This window comes from Nyctereutes procyonoides, unplaced genomic scaffold (genome assembly GCF_905146905.1).
Source record: "Nyctereutes procyonoides isolate TBG_1078 unplaced genomic scaffold, NYPRO_anot_genome, whole genome shotgun sequence".
Taxonomy (NCBI): Eukaryota; Metazoa; Chordata; class Mammalia; order Carnivora; family Canidae; genus Nyctereutes; species Nyctereutes procyonoides.
This window is the reverse complement of record NW_026575049.1, coordinates 2,790,564-2,811,783: the sequence shown is the minus strand read 5'-3', so window position 1 is coordinate 2,811,783 and position 21,220 is coordinate 2,790,564. Positions and strand designations below refer to the sequence as shown.

Sequence of the window (21,220 nt, the reverse complement as noted above, 5' to 3'; positions counted from 1 at the left end):
CTAAAATTGACCCCTTGAACTTGACCTTCCAGCATAGTTTGCCACAAAATCTCCTGCGTTGCCAAGGTCTGTCCTTCACCTCTCCCCTCGACGTCATGCTAACCATTTTGATCGCTGCTTTGAAGAATCAAGTGCAACTTCTGCCAGAGATGATTCTGTGCTGAGCAAGGCTTGTGCTGCCAAGACAGACAAAACAATAAAGTTACAGCCAGTTGCTTTTCATGATAGGGGTGGCAAGAGTCAACACGTCTCTCTCCTGGCCTAGTTACTTTTCCTCCTTCTCATCCTTGTTTTAGTATCTGCCATCTTCCATAGATGAGAGGCTCAGGGCTCTCTAGTTGGGTAGAGAGACCAAAACAAACAGGGTGCTAACCAGTACCACCACTTCTTTCCTTGGCTGAAAGGTGCCTAAGTACTAAATTCAAAACATGAAAGGAAAGGCAATTATAAGTATAAGCGCTTCCTTTTTAAAATCACCTGCCTGACAGTCTCCCTTCCTCCCTGTGAAGCTTTAGCCAGCAGATAGAGCAGTCTCTAGAATGGGGTTGAAGGCAAAATGAAATATCAACGTACTCTTCATGCTGCAAGTACCCTACAGCGCAGGATAAGCACGGTGCACATTCCTGGACCATCAATTTTACTGTGCATGAGCAATTTTAAATGTTTTTATTCCCAAACAAATAATTGGAATAGAACCAAAATGAGCATTTCTTTTTTAGAAAAAAAAAAAAAAGATGCCTTTTGAAGTTAATCACTAATTGCCATGAGATCCTGCACAAGGCACTGGCCTAGGAATAGAGGCAGTATTCTTTAAAGATGAATGGGATGTTTACAGAATCAGGAAATGTAGTCAATTGTACAAATCCCTCTTTCTCTTATTCTCTTCCTCCTCTCTCTTTTTTGCTTTTACTTCCTCACCATCCCCATTTAAGTATCAACTAAAGGATGAGAGGAATTAGAAATGGTTTGATAGATTGTATAACTGGTCAAAACCCATTTCTTGGTTGGTGTTGAGTGTCTGCATGTAATCCTGGTAACTTAGAATGGAAAGAGACATTCTCCCTATGGAGAGATGTCTGGAAAAAGAGTTTATCTAGACTCCCTCTGAGCACTTTAAGGGACAAAAGCTTACTTCTTGGTGACAAACCATTCCATTGTGAGTAGTCCTAACTACTAGGACTTTTTGTTAAGCTGAACTCTTCCCTTAACTCTTATCTTAGTTCTGTGTGTTGGGGAGAACAACTTTGTTTTATTTTCTGAGTAATACTCCCTATAAGTCATAAAATACAAGATTTTCTTCAAGCCTTCTCTTTTTCCTGGCTCAAATTCCAATTACCCCTACCTATATGATACGCAGTCTAGACCAGTGCTCCGCAGTGTCACTTTCTGCAGTGATGAAAATGTTTTATATCTGTGCTGGTCACTGTGGTAGCTACTAGACATGTGGATATTGAACACTTGAAATGTGGTTAGTGTCCTGAAGAATTCCATTTGTATTTCATTTAAATGTAAGTAGTTACACATGGCCAGTGGCTATTGTCCTGAACAGTGCAGGTCTAGACTTTTAAAGTCCTCCCATACACACTTTATCTGGCATGAGAGTGTACGATACGGTGCCCAAACACGATACTCTAAGCAAAGTAAGTTGGTCAGAGAAATACAGATGCCATATGATTTCACTCTTATGTGGAATTTGAGAAACAAAACAGCTAAAGCATGGGGGAAGGGCAGGAAAAATAAAATAACATAAAAACAGAGGGAGGCAAACCATACAAGACTCAAACTGAGGGTCCCTGGAGGGGAGATGGGTGGGGGGCTGGGGTACCTGGGTGATGCTCATTAAGGTGAGCACTCGGTGTTACAGGCACCTGATGAATCCCTGAATTCTGCCCCTGAAACTAATAATACACTGTATGTTAACTAAATTGAATTTAAATTAAAAAAACATATGGTGAGAACATGCCTAGTCACCAGAGCACTGGACATCAGTGAAGCTTAAAATCATGTTAGCCTTCAAGGCCCGTGTTGTGTTATTGGTGCTTACTGAGCTGTGGCCTGCCAAGCTCCCCAGATCTACTGTCATTTTCATAAGAAGTGCTTTCACATAAACCTTTTTAAAACGATTGACTAAAGCTTCAAAACACTGCCTTATTCCAACTTAATTTCTCTGATTGCTTCTAGACCATCATTTTAGTACATTGAAATGTTTGAGATCACGATTCGTCTCATAGATGAGCCATACGTATGGTTCTGTGACATTGGCACTTGATTATTCCCACCTCAGCGCGTGCTCATAGAGGGGTCGATAGCACAAGGACTATACGCAGACCCAACAGCAGCCACTGGCAACTTCTTTGTCTTTTTTTTAAATTTTAATTCCACTATAGTTAACATACAGTGTTATATTAGTTTCAGGTGTATAATTCAGTTCCATATTATCCAGTGTGCATGAAGATTAAGTATACTCTTAATCCCCATCACATATCACCCGTCCCCCAACCTCCCCAACACCCACCACTCCCCCTGCCCCCGCCCCAGTAACCATCAGTTCTCTAAAGTTAAGTGTCTGTTTCTTGGTTTGTCACTCTTTTTTCCCTTTGCTCATTTGTTTAGTTTCTTAAATGCCACATATGAGTGAAATTATATGGTATTTGTCTTTCTCTGACTTATTTTCCTTAGCGTTATACTCTCTGGCTCCATCCATGTCATTGCAAATGACAAAATTTCATTCTGTTTTATGGCTGAGTAATCTTCCACTCTGTGCGCACACACACACACACACACACACATCCCCATCTCTTCTTTATCCATTTGTCTGTCGGACACATGGGCTGCTTCCATAATTAGGCTGTTGTAAATAATGCTGCAATAAACATAGGGGTGCGTATATCCCTTTCAGTTAGTGTTTTCATATTCTTTGGGCAAATATCCAATAGTATGATTAATTACTGGATTGTAGGATAGTTCTATTTTTAACTTTTTGAGGAACCTCTGTGCCATTTTCCAGAGTGGCTGCATTCCCACCAACAGTGCACAAGGGTGGTTTTTTCCTCCACATCCTCACCAACAGTCGTTGTTTCTTGTGTTTTTTATTTTAGTCATTCTGACAGGTGTGAGATGTTATCTTGTTGTGGTTTTGATTTGCATTCCCCTGATGATTAGTGATGTTGAGCTGCTTTTCATGTGTCTGATGGCCATCTGGATGTCTTCTTTTGAGAAATGTCTGTTCATGTCTTCTGCCCATTTTTTAATTGGATCATTTGGTTTTTTGGGTGTTGAGTTGTATAAGTTGTTAATGTATTTTGGATACTAATCCTTTATTGGATATGTTGTTTGCAAATATCTCCTCCCATTTGGTAGGTTGTCTTTTAGTTGTGTTGTTTCTTTCCGTGCAGTTTTTTATTTTTGATGGAGCTCTAATAGTTTATTTTTGCTGTTGCTTTCCTTGCCTCGGGAGGCATATCTAGAAGATGATGCTATAGCCAGTGTCAGAGAAATTACTGCCTGTGTTCTCTTCTAGGATTTGTATGGTTTCAGGTCTCACATTTATATCTTTAATCCATTTTGAATTTATTTTTGTGTATGGTGTAAGAAAGTGGTCCAGTTTCATTCTTTTGCATGTAGCTGTCCAGTTTTCCCAATACCATTTGCTGAAGATATTGTCATTTTCCCACTGCTTATACTTACCTCCTTTGTTGAAGATTAATTGACCTTATAATAGGGGTTTATTTCTGGGTTCTTTTCTGTTCCAGTGATCTTTGTGTCTGTTTTTGAGCCAGTACCAAACTGTTTGGATGATTATAGCTTTGTAGTATATCTTGAACTCTGGGATTGTGATACTTCCAGTTTTGATTTCTCTTTTAAGATTGCTTTGGCTATTCAGGGTCTTTGTGGTTCCATATACACTTTAGGATTGTAAGCTCTAGTTATGCAAAAACTACTGTTGATATTTTGATAGGGATAATATTAAACCTTGTAGATTGCTTTCAGTAGTATAGATATTTTAACAATATTTGTTTTTCCAGTCCATAAGCACGAAATGTCTTTCCATTTCTTTGTGTGTCTTCAGTTTCTTTTATTAGTGTTTTGTAGTTCTCAGAGAATAGTTCTTTCACCTCTGTGGTTAAGTTTATTCCTAGATATTTTATTATTTCTGATGCAATTGTAAATAGATTTATTTTCTTAATTCTTTTTGCTGCTTCATTAGTAGTGTTTAGTAATGCATCATATGTCTGTACATTGATTTTGTATTATAGCAGCTTCCTTTAAAGGTTTGTTTCTGTGGATAAAGATAAGGGATGTGAGCATACCTGCTTGTATGATAGTGTCTTATTCACAAGAACAATTTAAATACTTGGTTAAATCAAGAAATTTTGTATCTGTGATGTTCCTAGTCAGTTGGTCTGTGGACTATATCAGAAAATAAAGTATCAATTTAACCTGATGTGTTCATACAGAATTAATCTTCTGTATGAGAACGATGTATTAATTTGAGGCTCAGAATAATGATGCCATGTTTTCTGGTTTGTACAATCATCTAAAATGAAAATCCCTTATATGGGCTAATTTTTAATTAAAATACACAAATCTAAGTTGGGTGACTTTTTTTCAGTAAAAAAAAATTACAGTAGCTCTTTTGAGGGAAGGTTTTGTGGTTTATGTTGGTTTTTAGAGAAAAGCCATTTTTATTCATTGATTGCTTTCTATTGAAAACTTTGGATTAAGAATAGTGGACTGAATATAATGCATTCATCTCATTCTGTTCTTTCTTAAAACTCCCTTAAAATGGAAGCAAGGGCTAAAAAAAAATGCACACAGACAGAAACAAAGTTGAAATAGGAAAGAAGATAATCCAAATAAGAGATGTCGTAAAAATTTTGCAAGCAAACAAACAAATTGTAACCGTCTTAAAAGAGAGAAAATGGAGTGGATCCCAAAAGCAGCAGATTCTTTTTTTTCCTGCAGTTCCATTCTGAGTTCAGAAATTCAGAGCCTATAAGGGCAGGCTTTTTTTTGTGGCAGGGGGTGGGGGAATCCAATCTCTTTATTGTCTGGGTACCTTCCCTGGGACCCTCCCCACTACAAACCTACTGAAAAACTCCAAGCCTGGGAGTGTTCTGGGAGAGAGGTAGAGTGTGGGGAAACCTGTGTGCTCTGCCCTCTGGCCGGGGCAGTACCAACAGGGAGGGCGTGTGGGGACGGGAGGCGGATCACTCCACCTGCAGAGGTTGTGGCACTGGCGGGATGTGTGGGGGGGGAGGTGCCTGCTGGTGCCAGCTCTCCTGGGACCTGCCGGTGCACAGGAGGACTCCAAATGGGGGATAGGTTAAAACTCTTTTATAACAAGCGATGAGACCTCCTGGTTTCTCCTCCATATTCATCTTCTAAAACTCGAAGCCTGGTGCCTGACATAGGCAGAAGACTAGAAGTTACCCTCTGCAGAGCTGAAGCAGTAAGTGTCTAGAATTTGAGACGTAAGCCCAGCTGGGCAAGGAAGGGGTGGGGCTTGAGGGTAGCATATTCTGCAATCAGGGAAATTAAATCTCATCTGAACACTAAGGATGACACTCCCTCGTTCCAGCTGCTTTGCTTGTTAGCCCTCCTGGATATCAGCGATCATGCTGAGACCTACCAGGCTAGAAATTGGAAGATTGGAGCAATAAAACATATGGAGATCCCATCACGTGGTGGGACTCACCAGTCAACAAATCTATTCCCCACACAGCCCTCAGAAAGCTTGTGCCTGTTTTTTATTAAACATGAATAGTTAGCCCAGTGGTCACCAGACTTTTGTAGAAGTTTCTAGTAAGATCACTGTCTGCCGTGTGCTTGGATGGCTCAGTCGGTTAAGTATCCAACTCTTGGTTTCAGCTCAGCTCATGATCTCAGAGTGGTGAAATCAGGCTCCACATTGGGCTCCACACTGGGTGTGAAGCCTGCTTAAGATTCTCTCCATCTACCCCTCCTGCCCTTCTCTTTCCATCTCAATGAATGAATGAATGTCTGAAATGAACGGGAAAAGAGAACCAGCGACAGTGGAAGAAAAAGGGAACCTCAGAACAACCTAATATGTGCAGAAAGCAAAGAGATGTGATATCCACAAAACAAATGAAGAATGGTAAATAATAATAATGAGGGATATTGAGAAAATAAGGATGAACTCTTAAAAGTTAAAAATATAACAGATGCTTTAAAAGGCAATAAAAGTGTTGGAAGAAAGCTGAAAACTTGCTCCAAAAGAAGAACCAAAAGACAAAGGGATGGAAAATGGGAGAGGAAATAATGAGAAAATAGGAATACCAGGCTAAAGTCTAACACTTAACTAACTGGAATTCCACAGAGACGTCTGCGGGAGTAGAAGGGAGGAAATCATCAGAGATACAAAAAAAATATCCCAGAACTAAGAGACACAGGTTTCTAGGTTGAAAGGCCCTACTGAGTGCCAGCAATTGAAAGACCTACTCTGTAGACATTCCTGGGCAGTTTCAGAATACCAGGAGTAAAGAGAAGTTCTGAGAGGAGGAAAAAGATAAAACACAAAACAGGGCCACCTGTAAGGGTTGACAGTGATTAGTCTCCTTGTGGGCTGCCAGCAGCATCAGCATCACCTGGCAACTTGGTAGAAATGCAGGTTCTCAGGTTCCACCTAACCTGCTGGAAGAGAAGCCCTGCCCCCGGTTCTGATGCCTGCCCAAGTTTGAGAAACACAAGGATCAAGAATCAGAATAGCCTCTGGCTCCCCAGTGAGTACCTCCATCAGTGCTTTGGGTTAGAGTAAAACAATGTCTTCAAAATCCCAAAGGGAGAATGACTGCTAAGCTCTGCCTACACTCAAACCATCAGTCTTATAAAGATGTTTCCAAACCTGGGGGCTGAGGGAAGCACCTCTGTGCCTGGGAAGCTAGTGGAGGATATGCCCCAGGAAAGTGAGGGAGTAAACCAAGGATGAAGGCGGGCAGTCAGGCAGTGGGACTCCCAATGGAGCTGAAATCCCCCCAGAGTGAGGCCGGGTTCTGCAGGAGGCTTCATTTTCTATGTAACGATGGCATGAAGCCTTTTTTTAAAGCAAATCTGGCCTTCTGCAGGGCTTGTCCTCCAAATCCAGAATCACAGCTCCTAGACATGCATGAGGTCATCCCATTCAATACCTTCCTGCTTGACAGGTGAGAAAATCAAGGTCCACAGAGTCAAGTAAATCACAACACAACCAAGAAGAGATCCCTTCTTGGGATCCCCCAAAATCCCCTTGGTAGGGAACTATGATTCGAATTGCTTCATTAACAAGATCCTACTTTTAATAGATTGGTTAATGTATGGGAGGCAGTTTTACTTTTTGGGGGGCCAGTAGCTGTGATGGTCATACCATTTTCTGATGTACATATGCATCTCGAACCACACTTCAAATAGATCCTTACCAGCCAATCTAAAGCTTGATCTAGAATTTCTGGACGAAGCACTGGTCATTTATGGCCTCAAACCCAATCATGGAATCCCGAGTTTTGGGGAACTGAAGATGAATTAGTCTTTCTACTCACAAGTAAACCACAAGGAAGGGGGGAAACACAAACTCACAGCTGAACTGTAACAATGGTCTGGCATATGAAAATCTGTATAGAAAGCCTCTGCCCCACAAAAAAAAAAAAAAAAAAGCCTCTGCCCCAAAAGAGAGGCAGGGAAAAAAATTAAAGTCTACTAAATGAGAGTTCATTTGTATTATACATAATTAAATTATTTCAGATTAAAATAATTGTTCAGTAAGTATCTTTGGCATCTTAAGTTTTAAGGGGTTCACCCTTAAATTTCTGTTTACAGAAAGAACTAACCTTGAATTGACACACTTGGTGATCCAAAAGGGTTGTTTTCTAATGTGATGTAATGGATTTTTGACCCTTATTTGTTTTTATGTTTTTAACATTTATTATAATCAGCACATATATAGGGCCCTGATTGTCGTAGAACCTTTTTATTAAAATATTACGACCATCTTCATTCATGTTCTTGATTCAAAAGACAATTCTATTTTATGGTGACTTGGCTTTTTTTTTTTATCTGAAAGAATGGGCTTTTTGCTCCTTACAGTGGCCCATTTGCTGCTTAGTATCATTAGTTCTTAATCAAGAATCTTTCTCCTTGCAGAAGTTTCCTAGCTGGCGTTATTCTTTGATGCCACGGTACCACTGGACCAGTCTGAGCATGTGTTCTTTTAATGAAACTTCTTAATTATCTTTTTAGAAAAAAGATGAGCAGAGACTATTTATTTTTATCTGCATGGGAGAGGTTCTTTGCTTGCCAAGTCTCTCTGTTAAAAGAAGCCTAATATTATGGGGTGTTAGTTATTCCGGCCAAGGGAGTCTTCAAGGAAGCATTTTGTTGGGGGAAGAAAGCTCTTGTTGGAAATGCAAGTGACCTTTAACTTATTTGCAAAATGTAGTGTTTTCTTTAGCAACTTGTAATTCTTTTATGCATGGGTGCTAACGTGGTTGCTTGCAAGTTTGAAGGTAGAAATCAAGTTAAAGGTAGAAATCAGTATTTCCTTGGGGCTAGGCCGACTGTCCCAAGTCAATACAGTTACTGTGCTTTATCTGTGGTTGTAGAGGATGACCACAGAGTCAGCCGATGTGAGCTGACTAACTGAACCAGACTCCAGGGCTGTGGTTGGAGTGATGCATTCTAAGAAGAGAGGGCGTTGCAACATATAAAAGAAAAATGGTTTCAACATAAACTTCACTGCACACCCCTCCTCTAAAAGGTAAATGCCACAGGCACGCAACCTTCTCTTAAATAGCCCAGGTTGCACGTCTCTCTTTACACATCACAGTGGTGAAGCCTTAAGCTGCCTGTTACCTTGTGAAATAGGTAGGAGACAGTTGAACCTATGGACAGATATTTCTTATTCATCAGGAAGCTACAGTTTGATTGGCTCAGGAATTCCAGAGTGAAAAAACCTGATATTCTTGTTCCTCACAAAGAATATTTCACTCTCCTTTCAAGGCCCTGGAAATAAACTGACACCATTCATATCCACTTAAGAGTCCATGAAATTCTTCTGCGACTCTTACGCATTGTGGAGATCGCAGTGAGTCAGACGTAAAACCAGTCTTCATCTTACGCAGCGCTCGTGTCACTAACCTCATGACTTACGTTTTACAGTTATAACTTAGTTTACAGTCGGTGCAGGCGTTCAGAGTATCCGAACAAATGAACACGGTCTTGTGTATGAGAACAACACGTTTGTCCATTTTCCCAGTCATTATATTAAAATGGTCAGTAGCATCTCACACCTGAGCCAGCTGGGATCCTTGTGTGCACCCCACGCTTTAGAGGCCTTCCTGGCAGCAACACACTCATAAGTGGTAACAGAGAGTGGATGGGGACTCTCGCAAAGTGAACTGGGTTCTGGTGTCCAGAGGCTGTAGACCTGGAAGCCTGAACCTCTGTGTCCGGGGAGGAGAAGAGCACAGCCTGTGCTCTAGGAAACCAGATGAAGAGTTGGGGCCTCACCCCCCAAGTGGATGGTTAGGCAAAAAGTCATCGTTACCCCGACACACTGTCATCAGTCCTCTGCACCTCCTCCTGGCACCTGGACACGCCTGGCCCCCACCCGTGTTCCTTCCCACTACTGCCAGAGCAAGCTTTCTCAAATGCATGTCTGATATCATCACCCATATTGAAAATCCTTTGCCCTCCTCCTGCAGCTGATCTTGAGATAAAGTCCCAATGCCTGCATGGTTTACCGGGCTCCACTTGACCTCCCCTCCTGCCTTCCCGGCTACCTCACTCTTGGACTTCATCTCTCCCCATTCTTGACTCATGAACCCTCGACTCCAGCCATCAAGGCCTGTTTTCATTTCCTCAAAGGGAAGCCTTGCCTTACTCGGACTCGCTTCTGCTTGGAGCACTGGCCCGTCTCCTTGCCATGGGAAGTTTTGCTGACCCCTCCCACCACTTTTTGGGAAACTGTTCTTCCTTCTTCCACTGCCCTCTTACCACAGCGGGTATCAGGTGACCCTTTCTGCCTGCCTGCCTCTTGGCCCCACTAGAACGTAAGCTCCGTGAGGTCAGGGACCATATGCAGGTTGTTCCTCGTTAGATCTTCAGCACTCTCTGAGCAAATACCACCCTGAGAAAATAGTAAGCTGCATTTGCCTCTGCATTTTAAAGGTATTTGGGAAAGTGGGTTGAAAGGGGAAGTTAGCAGCAAAGTGAAACCATTATGGTTGGGCCCAAGAAGCCCAGGCTGGACTACCTGGGACTCCTGTTTTTCCTGTGGCCTCTTGGAAGCCTGAGGGACCATCTGTGCTCTGATAGACCAAGCCCCCAGGCCTCTGTATGTCCACAAGGGACTAATTATACTTGACCTCGGCAGTGGTTTGACCATGGAACACCTTGTACTGTCAACAAACGCAGATGACCAGCATGTTCACGGTCTTTTTGAGATGGATTTGCACAAGGTTGAAATGCCTTCCGATACTCACACTGCTTACACATTGTGACTTTTGAACAATGGAGAGATGATATTTCTGCATTAAGTCATGGAAAAAGGTATTCACGCAGTTTGTTTAAGTATTGCACATCCTGCCAAAAATAAATATTAATCAACCGCAGCGCTTTCAGTGTGTTCATCAATTTTGGCATTTGTCCACATGTGGAGAAAAATTAAGCTGGGGTTGAATTGAATCTTTGTCTTTTAGAAGTGGCTATTTGTGACCAGCTCTATTAGAATTGTGTTTATTTTGAAGGTTTTAGGTGATTAAAAGGATTTTTCAATCTAGTTTTTAGTGGAGTTGTCTCCTGTTTTTAAAAACTCTTGCCTGATATAAAGCAAGTTTGTTTTGTTCAATCCGGTACATATCAGGTGGTTATTTGTCAGTTAGTCTGAGCGCTCATATGAAACTGGTATTTGGATTTAATTCAGTTCCATTAGAACAGAGTTAAAATTCTGTGATACAGGGCCTATTATCCTGGCAGTTGTAAGGGATTTTTGTGCAAGGAAGCAGGGCTGACAAAGAGGGCACTGTACATGCTCCGTCTGTAACTGAGCACTTTCACACTGCAATTTAGGAAGTGTGCAGTTCAGGAAATTGCTGGCTTTGGCTGGAGCATACTTTAACTGCAAGGAAAATTTTATTCGTCACTCAAGTAATTGGCAGTTTTAATACCTTGTTCATAATTACTTAATAAACAAACGAACGTATAAACCAAAGATTGTATGGCTTGTTATCTAAACCCGTAGCCTTATTTGACCAATGTGATAGACACCTGTGGGTCTCCTTCTCCTTCCCACAAAAAACCAGTTTGTTCCATTTATTGAAAAAATCTATAGCCGAGCATTTTCTTTGTGTTGTTAAATGTTACGTGTGGCTATACTAGCCTCAGACAGCCTGGGGGCCAAAGCCAGATGCAGAGTTCGGTGGGAGGTAGTGACTGGGGACCGGGGAGGGCGATGGAGGGGGAGCACATTTCAGGGTTCCTCTGCTGTTTGTGGGAGGACATCCTGGTAATGCAAACATTTGGGTTATGTGTTTAAGAGCGCATTGCTGTCCCCTAAAGTGTGGTTTTGTTTAACCCACACACCCTGACCCTAAGGCCCTGTGGCTTGTCTCTTGGACTAACTCCATCTCCGGGATCTAGAGATTGACTAATTGTCTCGCTTGCATTACCCTGTACCTCACAGCTAGATCAAGGAGTTTATACACTGGCAAATCCAGATGTGGGAAATGGTCAAAATCAGAGGTCATGGCTGACTTGACTCTAAACAAAGTCTGTAAGACTTTATGGGAGACTGAGGGCCTTGATATTTGTTACTTGTACATAGGAGTGTAAAACCTTTTAAAAAAAAAAAAAAAACCTTACTATTATCACAGATAAGTTCAGCTCCTAAGATAGACATCACCTATGCCCGTTACCTTGTATAGGATTGCTTCAGAATGTAGAGGTTCCCTACAGTCCTTAAAAGTAAGATATGGAGAATTCTAACAATATTTTGAGAAGTTTTGTTTGTTGTTGTTTAAATAGAAAAGGTCCAACCTGTTTTCTGCCCTTATTATTCTTGCTGGTGAATCAGCACCTGACCTTGGCACATATTCAGGAAGTTGTTCTTCTGCTGTGGTGCTCTGGTGGATGGCAAACACGTACAGACCCCTGCGTTGTCTTCCTGGGGTGCAAGCAAGACTGGGGAGACCCTGTTTCCAAGGCATCCTTAGTGTTGGCATAGGGATGGCTCCAAGAGCCAGTGTTGATCCCACATTCGTATGAAACCAGAGGTTCAGCATTTTTGAAAGGGTGGGAAGTAGTGGCCACTTCTTCCACTAGATGTGGGGGCGCATCTCCACATAAGAACTTAAGTGACAAAATATATTTGACGCTGTATTCTGTGAAACAAGCCTTCGGCGACTGCTCTGGGACCCGTGTGGCCTCATTAGGTTAAAAGCTCTAGTTATCCTAATTTTACAATTATCTATAATACATATACTAGAGAAACGTTATTCTGATTAAGTGGTGTAATCTATGAACAATGCTTAGCCTCGGCTTGACGTTTGAGGTGTTCTCAGCATCATTGGGCTTCGTATACAGTCCAAGACAGAGGGGTAAAGACCTATCCCCCTACATAGAGGAGCTCCTAGTATGGCAGAGAAGACCAGCAGGGTGAGAGTGCCATGTAGGAACTCAGCATAGGATTTTGTGAAAATATGGATGAAGTGCTCTTACGTAACTCAGGGACCTTCTGAGACGGTGAGAGGCAAGGCCTGTGTGTTATGATAATGCAGAAGAGCTTAATAACCTCAAAGCGCTATAGAAATAAGTCATTGGTAGGAAGATACACATATGAGATCTATTTCCCAAGTTTTCTCATTAAATGTGGCTTAACTGTAGACTATGTAGAGAAACAGCAGCATGTGACGTATCACGTATAGAGGTCGCCCTAGAGCCTTCGGATTGTGTCATTGTTCCGTCGGTTATAAGGAGACCTTCTTCGTAAGAGGACTCTGTTTCCGTCCTGGCCTTCCTACCTGGACGTGTTGTTTTCCCCTGCCAAATGATGGTTTAAGAAGTCCAAGCTACTTGATCTAATATGACAAATAAGATGACTTGTACATCAACTTGATTCCTGTTTTCTGGCAAGATTGTCATTTAATGCTGAATTTCCCCCCTTGAAAGCTGTTTTATTGATGACCTTTTAAGAGATGTGACTTGGCCTCTTTTTTTGTTTCTCATTTGTGGTCTAGTATAGGGCTCACCAGTGGAACTTTCAGTGATGAAATGTTCTGTATGTGCACTGACCCATAGGACAACCACCAAGCACATGTGGGTATTGAGGACCTGAAATGTGGCCACTGTGATTAAGGAACTGAAATTTGAACATTTAATTTTAATTTAAAATGCTACGTGTGGCTACCATATTGGTCATCACAGTCTGGTGTTTAAGACTGTTAATGTTCAACTTTATTAATGTAATTAACTAGAGATTATTTAGACTGGTGTGATTTTATGTGATATTTTTATAATACTCAAAGCCCTGGAGCGTATCTACTGGTTTAGAAGACTTTGGCAATACATTGAAACTTGCTCTTTCTTAAAGAAAAAGAGAGATCTCTAGCATGGCTTTTAAAAAAAAAATCTGCTAAGTATTTTAAGTTCATTGTAGTATGGGTAGTCTCTCCAGGAGAAGAATTAGAAATAGATTAGGAATCAGGAAAAAGAATAAGGCACTCACACACCGGTGCCTGGAATGCCAACTCAGTGCTAGTCATTTTACATACCATTTAGTAAAAATGATAAGGAAGGACTGGTAACAAAATAACATAAAGAAAAATCAGACGGTTTAAGCGCATAGCACTTGGATAATCACAGCTATTAAACGCACCCGGAGTTATACAGGAATGTTTTTCATGCGTTCTAATATCATAATTTACTGCTTAAGATGAAACTAAAGTGACATAAGAATTGCTGTTTAACTTTTAAAAGTAGAATTCAGAGCAAACAGTTTTCCATATTTCTGAAGAACAAATTAGGAGTGGAAAATATTTATCTTTCAGATTGTTGTACTATTAACCCTGTCATCTGTGCTATCTTTAAATTCCAGAGCTGGAAACAGGATTGTTGAGATATTACCTGAGCATCTGAAACAATTTCAGTCCCTTGAAACTTTGGACCTGAGCAGCAATAATATTTCAGAGCTTAAAACTCCCCTTCCACCCCTACAACTCAAATATCTGTAAGTCAAGTCTTTTTAACAGAAATATTCACCTATAATGAAAATAGCAAGTCATAATAAAAAATCAACTTTAAGATATAACAAACTCTGCTTTTTTTTTTTCTTTTAACCTGTTGGTGGTGAATCAGCAGTGTAACTTTCTTATTGGCGTGTAATTTACTGTAAACCCAAATAATCAGTCCTTATTGTTGCACTTTGGCTTACAAAAAATTAGATATCCTTTGTTAGAAAAAGTATATGGAGTGAAAAATGCTTCTTTAAAAAATTAAATCATTTTTTCTCATTCCATTAATAAATGAGTTTTTTCAAAGTTGGATAAGCATCTCTACCAAGTTTTTATACCCTTCAAATATTCCAGTCCCTCTTAGCAGTATGTGTGGATCATAGTCAGCCTTGACCTGCAGGGACCTAAAGATTCCATTTTTAAGTGTCCACTGATACAAACGATGCTTAGGTTCTCTGGAGATGATAGTGGAGACAATGTATGTGCCTTAACTTTCCAACAAGCCAGAAAGAGAAGCTCATCTTCAAACTTTTAACAGGTATATCAACAGCAACCGAGTCACTTCAATGGAACCCGGGTATTTTGACAATCTGGCCAACACACTCCTGGTGTTGAAGCTGAACCGGAACCGGATCTCCGCTATCCCACCCAAGATGTTTAAACTGCCCCAGCTGCAACACCTGTAAGTAAAATGTTCTCTTAGGTGGTGTTTCCTCAACTCCTCTAAACCCATGGTGTCTGTTGCCTAAAACCCACAGTGTGACCAGAGGAGTTTAGAGGCAAGGAGGTGGCTGTCATCCCGCTGGGAACTGGAATGGTTAGAGTTTCTGAATTGGACGGAGCCTTCACAGTCACCTAGCGCAAACTCCTGCCTGACGGGGCAGGTTCAGGTCTTACCGAAGGAATGAACAGTGTCATCATCGAACAACCTCCATACAAAGGCATCATTGTGGCACTGGCCAAATATGGGGACTCCAACAGCTGTGGTTTGTGAAAATAATACCAACAACTCCAGGAGGCTCTGATAGCTTAAGTGGCTGCAGAGAGCTGTCTCGTTAACCGTGGTGGAATGATCTGTGAACAGGCTCCTACAATTTGGTGGTTTTCAACCTCGGCTGCACATTATAGACACTGGGGAGCTTTTAAAAATCCCAATGTCCAGGCCACACCTCCGACCAATTATATTAGAACCTCTGGGGGTAAGATCCAGGCTATGGTAATTTTTAACCCCCCCCCCCCCAGGTGACTCCAGTGTGCAACCAAGGTTGAAAATGACTGCCTTAAAGAGAAAGCATTAAACGTAAAAAAGAATCGTCAAAGAGAGGGTAACCAACTTTTGTAAGCAGGGTAAGCTTGACGGCCCTGCCCCTGAACAGACCTCATGTTTTAACATAATATTTAATATTCTCACTCTGGACAATTTAAAAACAAATATACTGAGTAGATAAGTATTTTAGACATTAAAGTGTAGTCTGATTTCAATATTTCATTATTCTGAAAACACGTCACACGTCTCAGAAGGAAATTCACTCCCTGCTAATAAATCAAAATTCTCCTCAACAAAAATGTTTAGAAACTGAAAACATTCTGTGTAATTTAACACCGGCTGGTTTCACTATATTGTAGTAATGTCACATTTTATTACTACCTCCAGAATTTGTCATTTAAGCTGGTTTAACTGTTCTGTCCAATGCAGTGAACTGAACCGAAACAAGATTAAAAACGTAGATGGACTCACATTCCAAGGGCTTGGTGCTCTGAAGTCTCTGAAAATGCAAAGAAATGGAGTAACAAAACTTATGGATGGCGCTTTTTGGGGGCTGAGCAACATGGAAGTCTTGTAAGTGTAGCTTACCACAACTCCTGCTTCGGTGATGCGATCATGGCGTGCTCGGTGAGCATGCAGCAGCTTTATTTGAAATCCTATGTGAAAATGTCATAATTTACAATCTTAGAATGTAATACTCAGTTTTGTCTCCAGTAACATGCCTGAGACCCTACAGCCACATGGTAATTTTGCTGATGTCTTTATATAACAAAAGCCAAACATCTTGTAACAATAGGAGTATGTACTAGCTTGTAATCATACGTCTCCTTTGAAGAGACTAGATAATGAACTTTCGATCCTGCTTTTGAATCTTATTGTGAATGTAGGCAGCTGGACCATAACAACCTAACAGAGATCACCAAAGGCTGGCTTTACGGCTTGCTGATGCTGCAGGAGCTTCATCTCAGCCAAAACGCCATCAACAGGATCAGCCCTGATGCCTGGGAGTTTTGCCAGAAACTCAGCGAGCTGTGAGTTGCCTTTCATTCTCCTCAGGTTCGAGAGCAGGGATCATGCCAGCGCATGAGCTGCTTACCACTGATCTGTGAAATGCTCATAACAAAGTTTCCAAGGTGACAGCTTTTTTCACATGCAACCCGGTCCTATTTTTGTTGGGATAAGTTGAAGCCGGCTCTGCTGTCTGAGTTCTAGGGCACATGGGCTAGATCTGTGGTGGTTATTTTCAAATAAAGAGAATTTTTTTTAATTGCCAGGATTAGCAATAATGTTTACCCGAGCATTATTAAGAAGGCAGAGTGTTAAAGTAAGGATTATCGTGGTTACGTATGTTACCCTTTGTTTGGAAACACATCATTGTGTTGAATTGGAAAATAAAAGCTGTTATTTGGTTTTTGTTCTTTTTGTTGTTTTTTTTTTTTTTTTTTTTTTTTGTCTTTGTTTTGTTTTTGTTTTTGTTTTAAACAGGGACCTAACTTTCAATCACTTATCGAGGCTGGATGATTCAAGCTTCCTGGGCCTAAGCTTACTAAATACCCTGCACATTGGGAATAACAAAGTTAGCTACATTGCTGATTGTGCCTTCCGGGGGCTTTCCAGTTTAAAGACTCTGTAAGTTACACATTTTGCTCTCTGTACACGAACCTAATTGGTTCCTAAATGTGCCCACTTTTCTCCAAGCAGATTTCCTTTGTTGTGAAGGAAATGTGTACAGCCTCAGAAGTAGTGTCTTAATCTTTCCCAGATCAGTTTGATTAAAATCAGTCCATTTTATCCATATGTGTTTCTTAGGGGGATTAAAAAGGACAATGATCAGATTGGTTTGGTGATTACACTTAGCCTTCTCGGGATCTCCAGGAAGTTGGCAACTGCTCGAAAGGGAAGCGATTTTAAATCCACTGATTTTTTCCTTTATAAAAATGCAGATTAGAAATTACCCGGAGCAAAAAGATAGATACCAAGGGCAGGGAAGGAAGATGCCTGTTAGTCAGACCAGGTGTATCCAGACCTGATCTGTGTCCCAAGAGAAAGAAGAGAGAGTTGGATGAATTGACCCTTGAAAAATCTCTGAAATGTTTAACATTGTGCAATGGGCTTTTGGTTTTTGCCTGTCAGAAACTTTTGCTCTGTTCACTATTTGAAGCATTACATAATTGAAAGACATGTTGTGTGCTTCGGCCAACTCCGACTGGTGTGGTTGGAGCAGGCATGTTAGAGTTTTGTTTTTTTCCTAAGATTTGACTTATTTATTCACGAGAGACACAGAGAGAGAGAGAGGCAGAGACACAGGCAGAGGGAGAAGCAGGCTCCCTGCAGGGAGCCCAGCATGGGACTCGATCCCGGGACCCCAGGATCACGCCCTGGGCCAAAGGCAGGCAACAAACCACTGAGCCACCCAGGCGTCCCGGGGTGTTAGAGTTTAGTGTATGTTTCAGACTGTTCATGCCTTTCAGAATTTAGTCCTGTTGATAGAGGAATTAATAGAACACAATCAACTGTCCTGATTTTGGGCAAAAACTTAAAGTGTTGTTGAGGGAGGAGGCCAGGCTGTAAGGGATGCATGGGGGAGGGAAAGAATTTTCTATTGTTTTGAAAGGGGTGGAGATGATGTGGGGGATTATGAGGAATTTATTACGAATTACATGCCACCTGGGTGGTGATCTTATTAGCTTTCTGAGCATATCTCTAAAGAGAACGCTTCTGTCTTTTGTTAAGTACCTGGTACCAGTTTCGGTAACATTTCTTTTTTTTTTTATAATCAGGGATCTGAAGAACAATGAAATTTCCTGGACTATTGAAGACATGAACGGTGCTTTCTCTGGGCTGGACAAACTGAGACGGCTGTGAGTAGGACCTGCTCCATGGTTGCCTCACTCTCTGACCTCTACTCCGTGAAGTCCACTCTGAGATTTGAGAGAATTTAGGACTAGAGGCTCAATCTGGTTGCTTCCCTTGGTCATTTCCCCAAATGAATGTTGTTCTACAAGATGGGTATTAATTAGCTTTTCTTCCTTGGTATGGTGGTTTTATTCAACACTTTGGTGAGTGTTTTATTCAACACTTTGGTGAGTCGTATGTCCTTATGTTAATATCTAGACAAAAATTTTTAAATTGTTCTGAGTGCTTAGAATCTTGGGATTACCATTGTAAAAGTACATTTCCTAATTTCACCATTTTGAAACTTTCAGTGTTGCATCCTGCTCACAGGGATTTTTAAGTGACATGATCCAGAGTCCGCTGGTGACACTGCAGTAGGTTCCAAGCAGTACAGGAGAAAAAAAAACTTGCTTCTGTTCAGCCTTAAAGTGGCCTTGTAGATGCCCAAAGTCTGTGTTTTAAATTTTCAAGCTGAGTTCCATATAACCCTAAACTTTCAAGGATGATGAAAGTGTCCATGGGGAGGAAGGGAAAGGAGAAGATCTGAACTATTATTGTTGCACTAATTACAGTTCTAAGACCATTTACTTGGAAGTTTCTACCTCTTCCTAAGAGGACTTTGAAAATCACAGCTTCCATAACCACCAGAGTAGCTTATTGATTACCTGTATTGGCTGGGTTTCTGTTGAATGCTTTGAGACCATGCTGACCTGTATCACTGAACGAGATGGCATGAATACATTTTTACAGGATATATTGTTTAATTGAAGAAAATAGAATCATCCACAGTGACTTTAAAAGCAATTCTTTTCATGAGAATTCCACCCCCAAATGACTTTAACTGTTCCAATGTAACTTTTTTTTTCTCCCCCCCCCCCCCCCCCAGAATACTCCAGGGAAACCGGATCCGATCCATTACCAAAAAGGCCTTTACTGGTTTGGACGCATTAGAACATCTGTGAGTGACTGGAATTTAATTACCCTAAAAGAGTCTGGGATGGTTATCTACTTATGTGCCATGAGATAAACTACAATGTAGATTTGTTGGCATCCTCTCCATACCATAAAGTATATTTTCATACCCGCTTATCCTCTACCTACCTGTTTATCTACCTGCCTGTATCTGTATGGAAGTAAATAGGTAAACATTTTCCTTTGCATTTGAGGACATCACTACACATTATTGGGTTTTCTTTGCGTTATTTTTCTCAAGTAGTGACACATTTAATTTTTTAAAAAACCCACCATTTACTGTGCACGTATTATACATCAGGAATTATGGCAGGTATTTATGTATAGCCTCATTTAATCCTTGTAAGAAAACTAGTCAATAGCTTCTGTTACCTTTATTTTTAAGTAAAGAAGTGAAGGTGCTGGGTGTCCATTGATTCCATTGACTTGCATTTTATTTTTTAATTTTATTTATTTTTAAAATATTTATTTATTAATGAGAGACACACAGAGAGAGAGGCAGAGACACAGGCAGAGGGAGAAGCAGGCTCCATGCAGGGAGCCCGATGCGGGACTCGATCCCAAGATCCCGGGATCACACCCCTGGGCCGAAGGCAGATGCTCAACCACTGAGCCACCCATGCGCCCCTGACTTGAATTTTAAAGATTAAAAAAGACAATTCCCCGTGGTCCTCAGGAGTGACATTAGGAGAGTAGTAGCACTGCTTTGAGACTGATTAGTTTGTCATTGCTGCCATTGCGTTATAAATCACACACCTGTTTTTCCATCTTTGTTCTTTCTCTTATTCAGTTTTGCTACCAACCCATCGGGTTGCAATTGACAGAGGCAGGACTCAAGCCAGGGCTGCCTCTGCCACAAGTATCCTTGTGCCACACTAGCTCCGGTCCCCACAGTCTCTGTGCCATCCCCTCTTAGTAACTCCTGGCACATATTTTTCAAATGACATTTAGGGATGCCGATCTTTCCAGCCACTAGAAGGGCAAGCTAGACAGTCCTGATAGGAGGCAAAACCTGCAAAACCTGCACTGAGGCAACCAGCTTCTTAGAATCACACGTACATGTCTTATACATGTGTGTGGCAAGAGTACAAAGTCAGAGAAAATATCTCCACCCTGACTATTAGCAAATGTTTATAGCCAAAAGCTTTAATATCCATTAACTTGGACAAAAGAAGTTCAAGGCACGTGGGCTTGAACGCGCATTGAGTACCAGGAGAGAAGATTTCGCCGTTGTGTGCGACCACCTTGCTGTCTTCTGACTCACTTATTAGTTTGAGGGAGGCCTGGATTGCCAGCCACGCTGACAGAGCAGTTCAGGCCGGAGTCGGATGATTCTGCAAAGCAGAATTTGGAAGGGCGGACCAGTGTTGCTGGACTTATTGAAACAAATTATTTTCAGAGGGAAACTAGCCAAAGGGTTTGTCATCTGACCCATTCCATTTCTGGGAAAGTGGAATTAGTGGATCAGTGGAGTATTAACCTCTGCTTAGTTTTCTAAGCCTTCTTGACTCTCCCAGCCTCTTTCTCTGCCCACATTCGGTACCTTCACTCTGTCCTCTGTTGCCCCCATCTCATTCAGAATCCTTTTTTGTATACCCTGACCCTGGAAAGGAAAACACAGTAGTAATCATTGTGGAGAGTGCTTTAACTCAAACCGCTCACAAGTACTAATTAAAAATAAAGTCAGCCTAGAATATTCTCCGGTTTTTTAAATGCCCTGCCCGAAGAGTGTTTTAGCAAGTACATCTTGTCTGAACATCTTATTGTCTCCACTGGTGAGTTGTGTGGAGCAGAATGAGTTACTGACCAAGAGCATAGGTTTTGAAACTGAAAATAATCGAGTCCACCTCTTATCTGCCCCTTTCCT

At 41.3% G+C, this 21,220-nt stretch overlaps 1 protein-coding gene across 3 annotated transcripts in view; it reads left to right on the top strand.

Moving 5' to 3' along the window:
* Positions 1-21,220, top strand: part of LRIG3 (leucine rich repeats and immunoglobulin like domains 3) — a 48,751-nt gene that overhangs the window by 14,954 nt on the left and 12,577 nt on the right. For all 3 annotated transcript variants that reach the window (XM_055329381.1, XM_055329383.1, XM_055329382.1), the window contains exons 4-10: positions 14,084-14,215; positions 14,758-14,901; positions 15,916-16,059; positions 16,374-16,517; positions 16,972-17,115; positions 18,267-18,347; positions 19,268-19,339. In XM_055329381.1, coding sequence (XP_055185356.1) covers positions 14,084-14,215; positions 14,758-14,901; positions 15,916-16,059; positions 16,374-16,517; positions 16,972-17,115; positions 18,267-18,347; positions 19,268-19,339 — 861 coding nt within the window. The remainder of the gene's footprint in view (positions 1-14,083; positions 14,216-14,757; positions 14,902-15,915; positions 16,060-16,373; positions 16,518-16,971; positions 17,116-18,266; positions 18,348-19,267; positions 19,340-21,220) is intronic.